This window comes from Bubalus kerabau, chromosome 23 (assembly GCF_029407905.1).
Source record: "Bubalus kerabau isolate K-KA32 ecotype Philippines breed swamp buffalo chromosome 23, PCC_UOA_SB_1v2, whole genome shotgun sequence".
NCBI lineage: Eukaryota > Metazoa > Chordata > Mammalia > Artiodactyla > Bovidae > Bubalus > Bubalus kerabau.
The window spans coordinates 39,408,068-39,420,466 of NC_073646.1; the positions used below are offsets into that span (position 1 = coordinate 39,408,068).

At 50.0% G+C, this 12,399-nt stretch overlaps 1 protein-coding gene across 1 annotated transcript in view; it reads right to left on the reverse strand.

The window, feature by feature from the left end:
- The window catches only part of GRID2IP (Grid2 interacting protein), a 32,578-nt gene extending 25,075 nt beyond the window's left edge, over positions 1 to 7,503 (reverse strand). Inside the window, exon 1 of the mRNA XM_055561682.1 lies at positions 7,084 to 7,503. Within this exon, the coding sequence (XP_055417657.1) occupies positions 7,084 to 7,497 (414 nt within the window). The 5' untranslated portion in view covers positions 7,498 to 7,503. The remainder of the gene's footprint in view (positions 1 to 7,083) is intronic.
- Positions 7,504 to 12,399: the final 4,896 nt, after the last annotated feature.

Below are 12,399 nucleotides of genomic sequence, written 5' to 3' on the forward strand. Positions count from 1 at the left end.
GAAGGAATGATGCGGAGATGTGGAGACATGGAGCTCACGCAGGGCTTTGACAGAGCCCTGTAGTGCGCCCTGAGCAGACTCATCCTGAAGGCTGCTTAGGACAGTTGTGTTCTAGGTTGCACATTCTTTCTCGGTTCTAAGCCAAGGAGAAGCAGGTGACAGAGAATGAGATGGTTGGATGGCATCACCAACTTGATGGACAAGAGTCTGAGCAAACTCCAGGAGATAGTGAAAGACAGGGAGTTATGGCGTGCTGCAGCTCATGGGGTCACCAAGAGCTGGACATCACTTAGCAATTGAACAAGAGGAGGTCTCAGTGCTGACTCTATGAACTGTTCCTCCCCCAAATTCCTTTTCTGCCCACGTGAGTAGAGTCAACTTCTGTTGTTTCGCAGCCAAGTTCATTCCATACTCTGCAATATTGGGTACCATTGATTCCAGGGTGAGCACTTTTTTTTTTTTTTTTCAAACCGTGGGGCATGTAGGATTTTAATTCCCTGACCAGGGATCAAACTCATACCCTCTGCATTGAAAGGTGGAGTCTTAGCCACTGGACCGCTGGGGGAAGTCCCTGTATTTTAAATTTTAGCATCTCTGAGATCACTTTGTGTCCTGTGGCTAGCTGTCATTCCTGTGCACGTATGAATTTGGTCATAGGTCTTATATTGTTACTTCCACAGAGTTATATACATTGCCCGTACTAAATATGTCCAAATAAGTCTAAAAGCCCTCTATCACCAACTACAAATTAAGTGACAAGAAGATAAGGAAGCATGTGTCATGGGTTAGGTGGCTGGCAATGGACAGTGTCTAAGGTTTGACACAGTGTGGTACCATTTGGTCGGAGAGAATGATGCTGTAGGTCTTTATGTAAAGACCGTGGTATGAGGAATGATGGCTAACGAGTGCAGGCCTTCTTTCTGGGTAATTATGATTATGCTCAGTCATGTCCGACTCTCTGCAGCCCCATGGACTGTAGCCTTCCAGGCTCTTCTGCCTGTGGAATTTTCCAGACAAGAATACTGGAGTGGGTGCCATTTCCTACCCCAAGGGATCTTTCCAATGCAGGGATCAAACCCTCATCTGTGTTTCCTTCGTTGGCAGGTGGATTCTTTACCACTAGCACCACCTGGGAAGCCCTTCTAGGTATGATGAAAATGTTCTAAAACTGTGGTAATGGTTGCACAGCTCTGTGAATACACTAAAAACCACTGAACACACTTTAAAATAATTTGTATGGTATGTGAATATATCTTGATAAAGCTGTTATAAAATAATGGAAAATGTTTGTGAGAGACAGGCAAGGTTTCAAATAGAACACACAGTGTTACATTTTTATCAGAGATAATTATACACATGTCTGCATAGGGAATATGCACTGAAGTTTATAGTGATTTTTATTATTTTTATGTCGATGCTTTCCTTTTTTTTTTTTTTTTAATTTGGCCACTTGGCATATGAGATCTTAGTTCCCTGACCAGTGATCGAACCTGTGCCCCCTGCATGGAAGCTTGGAGTCTTAACCACTGGACCACCAGGGAAGTCCCTAGGTTCCCATTTTATTTTTTAGGCAGTGAGCTTATATGACTTATACAGTCAGGAAAAGGCACGCATGTTATCCTTGTTCCCTTTCCCTCTTTATTTTTTAACTGTTGTAAAAATGCACATAACATAAAATTTATGTGCCAGCAAAGGTCCGTCTAGTCAAGGCTATGGTTTTTCCAGTGGTCATGTATGGATGTGAGAGTTGGACCATAAAGAAAGCTGAGCACCCAAGAATTGATGCTTTTGAACTGTGGTGTTGGAGAAGACTCTTGAGAGTCCCTTGGACTGCAAGGAGATCCAACCAGTCCATCCTAAAGGAAATCAGTCCTGAATATTCATTGGAAGGACTGATGCTGAAGCTGAAGCTCCAATACTTTGGCCACCTGATGCGAAGAGCTGACTCATTGGAAAAGACCCTGATGCTGGGAAAGATTGAAGGCAGGAGGAGAAGGGGACGACAGAGGATGAGATGGTTGGATGGCATCACCAACTCAATGGACGTGAGTTTGAGTAAACTCTGGGAGTTGGTGATGGACAGGGAAGCCTGGCGTGCTGCAGTCCATGGGGTTGCAAAGAGTCGGACACGACTGAGTGACTGAACTGAACTGAATATAAAATTTACCACTGCAACCATTTTAATATGTACAGGTCAGTGGCATTAAGTACATTCACCATGTGGTATAACCATCACCACTCTCCAGTTCCAGGACATTCTCATCCTCCCAAATGGAAACCCTGCACCCATTCAGCAGTCACTCCTCATTCCCCACTTCCCCAGCCCCAGGGAAACCAATAATCTATTTTTCAGCTTCTTTGGATTTGCTTATACTGAATATGTCTCATGACTGGAATCTTATACTATGTGGGTTTTTCTGTCTGGCACTGTTACTTTTTAAAATGGAGCAGTTAACCACTGTCTGTCCACACTCCAGCAGATTCCCTGCCTTGTTAGTCAAGGGTCTGGGGGTGCCTCTGGGTGCTGACATCCTGAGCTGATCCTGGAGCAGGGGTGGGAGGCTGGGCGGCTGGGTGAGCCATGCGTCTCTCTCAGGCCCATGTGGGTCCCAACTTCAGCCAGAGCTGGGGCTGTTCATTACCCCTTCTACTCACCTCCAAACGTATCAACAAGCCCCTCATCTTTCCCCTCCACTCCCAACTCTCAGACGATGAAGAACCGGCCCCCTTCCTGGGCAAGGCCAACCCACAAGGCCACCAAGTCACCAGAGTCCCCACTCTCTCTTCCTGCCACCTACTTGTCACTCAGTTCTCCGCTTGAAAGTTCCCTCCTCAGGGAGCCTTTCCTGACCACTTTGATCAAGTGGCCCCCAAGACTCTCTCATCTCCCTGTTTATTTCTTCCCTTCAGTGATCATCATCTGAAATAGCTAGTTTATTGAATTGTCCATCAACTCAATGGACATGAGTTTGAGCAAACTCTGGGAGATAGTGAAGGACAGGGAAGCCTCGTGTGCTGCAGTCCATGGGGTCACAAAGAGTCGAACACGACTGAGCGACTGAACAACAACAACATCGCTTTGTCCACGTGCTTGTTTCCCACAATGCATGATGGCAGGCTCCCCTCTTGGTCCTGTGCACAGCTGTGTCCCCACTCCTTGCTGGTCAGAGGGCCGAAAGCAACAACGGCAAAATGCATGGATTTCAGTGACTCGACTGCCTCCCTCCCTTTGGCTCATACCAATTGTTCATTTCTCTCCCTGCCTATAAATAAATCAGCAAACTCCTCCCTTGACTCCACAACCCTATCATCCTCTTCTTTCTGTCCAGAGCTGTCGACCCTGGCGATTTTCATACAACTGTGCCGACCGGCTGCAATCCCCCCAGCCCTTGCCACAAGCGCTCCCTGATGCCGCTGATCCGGCCGAGGACCCCAGACGGCCCTTGATCGTGCATGATCTCCAGCCCGTGGTTTGCCCCTGAACTTCAGAATTGTATATACAACTGCTTCCTAAATGGCAGCACGGGTGGATGAGGAAAGGCTTCCCAGAGAGGGTGACATCACAGAGGGTGAGCAGGTACTAGCAGGCGGCTTCGAGGGCACCCAGGCCAAGGCCACGTTCTGTGCACGGCTGAGTCCTAGCAACTGCATCCCATATCTCCTTCACCAGATGAGACGGCCCGAGACACAGACCTGACACCTTATTCCTGTCTGGGCCCAGCACAGGGCCTGGTGCACTCAGGGAGCGTTTACAGAGCTGAACCAAAGAGCTGTAGGCGGCCGGCTGTTCTCAGGGCGCGTGGGGCAGGCTGCAGTACCAGTCACCCCCTCCTCCGGAACCCACCAGGCCCAGGGAGGTCAGTGGCTTTGAAGCCAAAGCCAGCTGCAGCCTCAATTCAAAGGAGAACATGGCTCTCTGGAAAGATGTTTTATGTAAGAAAGAGGAAAAAATAGCTCCTCCCTCCTGGGGCCCCGCCACAGCGCGGTTTTGGTGTCAGCTATTACCCAGACGCTCTCAACCTACATCGAAGCATGAGGCACCATCACGGGACACTAATGGATTTTCTATTAAATATCAGGCTCTGCAAGGAGGAAAAACTGGGGCAGGGAGAGTGTTGGTGAGAACCCGAGAGCTGATTGTCGGAAGCCGGTGGGGGAGCTCCACAGCTGCCCTTGATCTTCCGGAGGTGGTCTTTTCTGGGGATTTGTGGAGCTGCTTGGTGAGCTCTAACCAGAATCCACCACTCCCTGTTCCCCCTTGTCAGAAAATGCACTGAAGCTGACCTGGGCAGCTGGTCAGATTCCTCCCTAGGCCACAACCTGATTTTGTTTACTCACCAAGTCCACTCTGCCCATCTGGGGGCTCTGACCACCTCTCTTCTGACTCCCCAGGCATTGGATGGAGTCCGGGCCGACTTTTGGATCTACAGTGAGTCATCTGGGATCACAGCAGACTTTACCAGTTGCTATGGTCTGAATGTTTGTGTCTCCCCCTTCTCCAAAATTTGTGTGTTGAAAATCTAATGGCCCAGGTGATGATGGTATTAGGAGGTTGGGCCGTTGGGAGGTGACTAGGTCATGAGGGTGGAGGTCTCATGAATGGAATTAGTGCCCTTACAAAAGAGCCTCAGGGATTTGCTGGCAGTCTGGTGGTTAAGACCTCACCTTCCAGTGCAGGGGGTGCAGTCTTGATCCCTAGTTGGGGAGGTAAGACATCCCACATGCCTCTTGGCCAAAGAAAACCAAAACATAAAACAGAAACAATACTGTAAATTCAATAAAGACTTAAAAAAAAAAATGGTCTACATTAAAAAAAAATTTTTTTTTGAAAAAAAAAATAAATAAATAAATAAATAAAAGAGCCCCAAAGAGATCCCTTGCCCTTTTCACCATGTGAGGACAAAACCAGAAGTTTGCAATCCAAAGCAGGCCCTCACTCAAGCATGCTGGCACCATGTTCTCAAATATCATGCCTCCAGAGCTGTGAGAGGGAAATTCCTGTTGCTTATAAACCACCCAGTCCGTGGTAGTTCGGTTATGGCAGCTGGAACAGATTAAAGCCCTGCTGCTGCTGCTGCTAAGTCGCGTCAGTCGTGTCCGACTCTGTGCGACCCCACAGACGGCAGCCCACCAGGCACCCCCGTCCCCGGGATTCTCCAGGCAAGAACACTGGAGTGGGCTGCCATTTCCTTCTCCAATGCATGAAAGTGAAAAGTGAAAGTGAAGTCGCTCAGTCGTGTCTGACTCTTCGCGACCCCATGGACTGCAGCGCACCAGGCTCCTCCGTTCATGGGATTTACCAGGCGAGAGTACAGGAGTGGGTTGCCATTGCCTTCTCGGATTAAGGCACTAGGTTCTCACCAATGTTTCTAGGGACTTCCCTTATAGCTCAGCGGTAAAGCATCTGCCTGCAATGCAGGTCTGGGTTCGATTCCTCGGTTGGGACGGACGATCCACTGGAGAAGGAAATGGCAACCCACTCCAGTATTCATGCCTGGAAAATCCCATGGACAGAGGAGCCTGGCAGGTCCATGGGGTCGCAAGAGTCCGACACGACTTAGTGAGGAAACCACCACCAATGTTTCTAGGTCTTCCCGCCTTCCTGGACACACAGAGGACTACATTTCCCAGCATCCTTTGGGAGCAGTGGTGTGATTAGTTCTGGCCAATGAATACCCACTGAAAATGCCGGGATTCACTTCCTGCCCCGCTCACCCCCTGGAGTCCTTAAGAGTTGCTCTCTTCTAATACGGGGAATCTTGGAGCTTCATATTGAGATGCAGAGAACCTCTGGGTTGAAGGAATCATTCTATGTTCTGCATTCTACCAATATTATTGTCTGTATTCTACTCATCTACATTTTGATCAGGCTGGTGGTTACAAGGGTGTACATCATGAGAAACACTGGGCTGGAAGAAGCACAAGCTGCAATCAAGATTGCCGGAAGAAATATCAATCATCTCAGACATGCAGATGACACCACCCTTATGGCAGAAAGTGAAGAGGAACTAAAAAGCCTCTTGATGAAAGTGAAAGTGGAGAGTGAAAAAGTTGGCTTACAGCTCAACATTCAGGAAAACAAAGATCATGGCATACGGTCTCATCACTTCACGGGAAATAGATGGGGAAACAGTGGAAACAGTGTCAGACTTTATTTTTCTGGGCTCCAAAATCATTACAGATGGTGACTGCAGCCATGAAATTAAAAGACACTTACTCCTTGGAAGGAAAGTTATGACCAACCTAGATAGCATATTGAAAAGCAGAGACATTAGTTTGCCAACAAAGTTTCATCTAGTCAAGGCTATGGTTTTTCCTGTGGTCATGTATGGATGTGAGAGTTGGACTGTGAAGAAGGCTGAGTGCCAAAGAATTGATGCTTTTGAACTGTGGTGTTGGAGAAGACTCTTGAGAGTCCCTTGGACTGCAAGGAGATCCAACCAGTCCATTCTGAGGGAGATCAGCCCTGGGATTTCTTTGGAAGGACTGATGCTAAAGCTGAAACTCCAGTACTTTGGCCACCTCATGTGAAGAGTTGACTCATTGGAAAAGACTCTGATGCTGGGAGGGATTGGGGGCAGGAGAAGGGGACGACAGAGGATGAGATGGCTGGATGGCATCACTGACACGATGGACGTGAGTCTGAGTGAACTCCGGGAGTTGGTGATGGACAGGGAGGCCTGGCGTGCTGCAATTCATGGGGTCGCAAAGAGTCGGACATGACTGAGCGACTGATCTGATCTGATCTGATGCCTATGTGAAGTTCATTAAACTGTACACTTAATGAATGTGCTTTACTGTATTACCTCAATTAAAAAAAGAAAAAGAAAAGCAACTCCCACAAATCAAGCAAACAAAAATCACGAAAATTAAGGACAGGACTGGAAGCTTGAGCATCACTGTCTTTCTGATAAATCTTTCTTTAGAAGTTTCCTTAGCTCCAGGTTCCCACTCCTGGCCTGAGGGCCTGCCCGGCTCCTGACGCTCAGGGCCCACAGTGCCCAGCCCCTCAGAACAGCGCCCCTAGAGCCCCACCCCAGACCGCCTGTACCTTAGGGCCCTGCCCTGCCCTGCGCGCCCTACCTTGCGGCTGAACTCCTGGGCTTTGCGCCTACGCTCTCGGTGCACGGCGTCGGGGCGCTTGCGGCCGGCCAAGAGTAGCAACTCGCGGCCCAGATAGAGGCCGCGGCTTGAGCGCGGGATCCGTAAAGCTGTGGTCAGGGGCTCGCAGCCGGATCCCGCACCGGGGCGGCCGATGGGGCCGGGGAGCACGCCCAGGCTGGGTGGCACGCGAGGGCAGCGCCGGGCCAGGCGCACTAGGCGCTCGCGGCTCAGGCCGCCCACGGCCAGCCCCTCCACCTCCAGGATCTGGTCCCCGGGCCGCAGACCCCCGGCGTGTGCGCTGCTGCCTTCCACCACATCCAGGACAAAGCAGGGACCCGAGCCCCCCAGCCGGAAGCCAAAGTCCTCCGGCCATCCCTGGTTGGTGGCCGGCATGGCAGTGGTGGCCGTGCAGCTGGAGGAAGGAGAGAGAGGTCACAGGGGATTCCTTGCAGCCTTGCCCGCGGGGCTGCATGCCGCTCAGACTCAACGCATGTGCAAGTCTGAGCAGCTATTCTTCCTCTGCCTCTGTGTGAACCATCAGTTCTTAGGATATCGCCTGACCTCCTGGACCCGACTGTGCCTGAAATTCACCAGTTTCGATGTGACAAAAGGACTTTCCCTTGGTAGTTAGTTCACAAACTCCTGCTGACTACGGGGGTTATTTGCCCTTTCAATCGACCTTCTTGAGGGGCCATGAGATGGCTACTCTGGCGCGGGGGTGGAGCGGGGGTGGGGGCGGGGTCGTCCTCTGGGCTCCTGGCTCTAGGACAGGCTCAGGGCCGGAGGAGAGGTGGCTCTATTCTCCAAAGGCAGATGGTGGCGTGGGCTGGAGACACAAACGCATCGGGGGTGGCAAGGGTGACTGTCCTGGATGGAACAGTCTGTGTGTGTGTTTTTCCATATGTCTGATGAGAGCAGGGATTTCTTACAGGCATCCATGGATGGCCTCTGAAACTGTAGGTAAGATATGATGTAAAGGCTTAGTTTTCTGGGGAAAAGTCCATAGTTCTAAGGAATTCTAACCCTGGCTTAGAAGAACCTCTGGGGGCTGGATTTTGAAAGCCCTGGTTTTGGTCCCCTCAGCCTTCTGAAGATGTTTAGACAGCCCTCCCACCTACCCCATGGGTGTCGTGCTCCTGTTGGCTCCGTCTCCCAGGAGCTGGCCTCTACCAAGACACTCTTGGAGTTGGGAGCAGGGAGGAGGCCCCCAAGAGTATCATGGACTGGGGAGGAAAGGCCTCGAGTAACATCCAGTGGGATCTATCACCTGCCACCAGAGGGCTCGGTGTGAGAACTCCTCACACTGGGTCGGGTGGGGCTGCCACACCCCAAAGCTGGCAGGCTCACTCCCGAGCCCACTTGGGGGCCCTGGTCCTCCTCTGCCAGGCGGTGGTGCTGCCATGGAGCCTCAGGGACACTTACCTTGTCACATGGGGGCAGCGAGGGACTTCTGGCTTCACTGGGCCCAGGTTGGGAGGGGGCATCCCTCAGTCTTGGAGGGGCCTGAGATCAGTTCTTGCCCCATGAGTCAAGCCGTCAGCTCGTGCACAGTCAAAGCCGGGCTGGCTGGAGACTGGATGGGGCCAGGCGCCTGCTCCCCTTCCACGTGCACACCGGCTCTGACCAGTGACTTGCGGCGGGTCTGCTGCTCAGAGGCCAGAGCAGCTTGCTCCCAACCTGTCTACACCCAACCTGGGGAGCCACAGAGCTGAAGAGGCTGCCTGCACTCGAACCCCCCGGGGCTTTTGAGATGTGTCCAGCCCTCCAGTGCATCCTCAGCCCTGCAGGTTGACCTAAGCCCTCTCCCACCCATGCAGAGCTCCCCTCTTTCCCCTTCACCCAGAAACAAGAATCCAGGCTCCTGACAGGGCTCACCAGGGGAGGCATCCCAGGCTACCATTCCCAGAATCTTGGGTACCGCGCCTCCCTCCGGGTTTGCTCACCTTCCTCCCTGGTGACGGCAATGACTGCGGGATCAGAGCACGGCGCTGGCGGGACACCTGGGGACGCTTGCTTATTGCCAGCCCTCTGCTGCTCAGGGCCGTAGCATTGGTTACTAATGCATTGGAGGTGACAGCTGGAGTTTCTAAGGCAAAGTGATCCTCCGAGTAATCTGAGAAGGCCCCTGTTACCAGGCGGACCAGCAGCATGGCTGGACAGCTTGGCCAGCGCCCAGAGTGGCCGGCTCCTGCTGCACAGTCCTGGGGGTATGCACAGGGGTCCTCAGGCAGGAGCCAAGACTGACTGGAGCTAGGCCTGGGGCTGCGTCCACCCCTAAGGCTGCAGAGCTTGGCAGGTGTGTCAGGTGGATTCAGTTGGGCTGTTTTGGGGGGTGTGTGTGGGGTTCACTCAGTCCAGTGATGGCAGAGAGGACCACTGAGACTCGCTGAGGCATGATCTGATCCCCACAGAGGACACCACTGCCTGAGCCCCACAGGCCAGGCTTAGTGGCGGGAGAAGGGGAGACTCAGGCCAGAAAAAGAGCTTGGGATGGGAGAAAAGATGCTGACCTAAGTAATTATGGAAAGGAGCGGAGTCTGTGAAACGAAAGGCAAAGAGAACCATGCATAACACCGTTCTGTAGTCGGTAAAGTTGGTCCCTGCAAGGGTGCAGGTTAACAATTCTGGAAGCACACTATACATGCACATTGGCATTGAGCGATTAAGTCAGTAGACCATGGGAGCCGGATTCCTCTCTGTTGTAGTGGGAGGTTGCAGATGAGCCTACAACAGACAGAAACATTTATAGATATGCACATGGACATAGCTTAGTGGCAGTGGCAGTGCTCAGTTGGATCTGACTCTTGGTGACCCCATGGACGGCAGCCCACCAGGCTCCTCTGTCCATGGGATTCTCCAGGCAAGAATACTAGAGCGGGCTGCCATTTCCTCCTCCAGGGAATCTTCCCGACCCAGGGATCGAACCCAGGTCTCCTCCATGGCCAATGGATTCTTTACCACTGAGCCACCTGGGAAGCCCACAGAGGTTAGTATCTGCACCTAAGTTTGCTGACTCTGTCAGCTGAGAGGGCTTAGAAGAAAGGACGTTCCCCTCAGCAATGAGCACATTCAGCGTGAGAGCTTGATTTCTAAGATCCCTGCCCAGAACAAGGAGCCCAGGCTCCTTGGAGAAATGGCTGATTTCAGGGCTGGGGCGGGAAATACAGGAGGTGAGCCTGGACCATCTTCTAGTGCCAGAGAGTAAGGAAATGCTAAACACGTGCATGCGCATGCGAACACACACACACACACACCCCATGGGGTTTGTCAAAGGGACACAGAAGCCAAAGGAAAGGGCTTCCCATAGCCAAAACTGGAACAATCTGAGCAAGAATGTAAATCATATAGACTTGGGTTGTAATCTAAAATGTAAAAATAAATATCAACAAGTTTAGACTAATATAAATAATCGGTTAAATAAGTGAGGAAAAGAGACAATCACCTGGACAAGCTACTTCTCCTTAAAGAAGAACTCCCACCCTTAAGTGTGGGCTATACTTGGTGACTTCTTTCCAAAGAGGACCAATGCAGGGCTGGGAGACAGTACTTTACGGTGGAGAAAACTGATGGACATGACCTCAGTCAGGTGGTCAAGGTCATCACCAGCAGGGGAAAATAAGGTTGATAGCAAAGACCCTTTATATGTGACAAGAATGGCACTTTGCCTCTGTGGTCTTCCTCTGCAAAACCTGTAACCAGTCTGCCTATGAGAGAAACTTCAGGCAAACGTCAATTGAAGGATGTTCTGAAAATACCCGACTCTTCAAAATGGTCAAGGTCATCAAAAAAAAGGAAAGCCTGAGAAGCTGTCACAGATTGGAGACCTGGTGACTAGATGCAGCGTGGAATCTTGGGATGGAGAAGGCACTTACGGTGAAAAGTAAGGGAATCTGAATTAGCTAATAATAATGGACCAACACTAGTTCTTCAGTGGTGAGAAATGGACCACAGTAATGCAAGATGACAGCAATACGGGACGTTGGGTGCAGGGGAAGAGGAAACTCCACACTGGATTCCAACTTTTCTGCAAACCTAAAACTGTTCTAGAATTGAAAGTTGATTTTTAAATCCTTTTCTCAGGATGTGGGGGATGGGGATCAGATAGATTTGAAGATATCCTTAATAGGTCGCCGTGATCGAGCTGGATGTTCTTCAGAGTTTGCTTTAACCAAAGGTGTTCCAAGTTACTGTGTGTGTGTGTGTGTGTGTGTGTGAGTGTGAGATGGATATGGTCTAGTGTGTGTGCTCCAGTCTCATGTACATTATAAACTCTGCTAGGATGATAACAGTATATCCTCACTGGAAAAAAAAACAGCAACCCATGAGTGAACAAGAGTGTCCCCAGCCTGGTGGAAGAGTGACTGATGCTGTAACTGAACTCATCTTCAAGTACAGCTCCGAATGCCTGTTAGGCTGGAAAACTGTTATGCTGCGTGGTAACTGGACATAAACCAAGGCGGTCACATGGCTGATTCACTTGGGCTGCTCTTTTGTCCTCTTGATTAATGACCTGGTGTCTCTCTACGTGGTAAAAGAATGGATTCCCTGAGACCACTGATGGGAACGTAAAATGTTACGACCATTACGGAATACGGTTTGACAGTTTCATGAAAAGCTGAACATCCGGAACACTTTTCAAATGACACCCGTCCTGCTCTTAGGTATATATTTACCCAAGAGATATGATTCAATGAACATGAATCCATTGACAGATGAATACATAAAGAAGAAGTGGTACTACTCAGCCATAAAAAATCATGAAATAATGTCATATGCACCAACACAGTTGGACGTAGAGATTATCATACTAAGTGAAGTAAGTCAGAAAAAGAAAGACAAATATCATATGGTATCGCTCATATGTGATCTAAGCATATCAAAATATGAATCTAAAATATGATACGAATGAACTCACCTAAGAAACAGGAACAGACTCACAGACATAGAGGACAGACTGCTTGCCAACAGGGAGGTGGGGGTAGGGGAAGGGATGGATTGGGGGTTTGGGATTAGCAGATGCAAACTATTATATATAGAATGGATAAACAACCAGGCCCTACTGTATAGCACAGGGCACTATATTCAATATCCTGTCATAAACCGTAATGGAAAAGAATATGAAGAAGAATCTGTGTAGGTATAACTGAACCCCTATGCTGTATAGCAGAAATTAACACGACGTTCTCAACTGTATGTCAATAAAATAAATTAAAATAAAAAAGACTTGGACATGAATGTTTATAGAAGCACAATGCACAGAAGCCAAAAACTGGAAACCATCTAAATCATCCATCT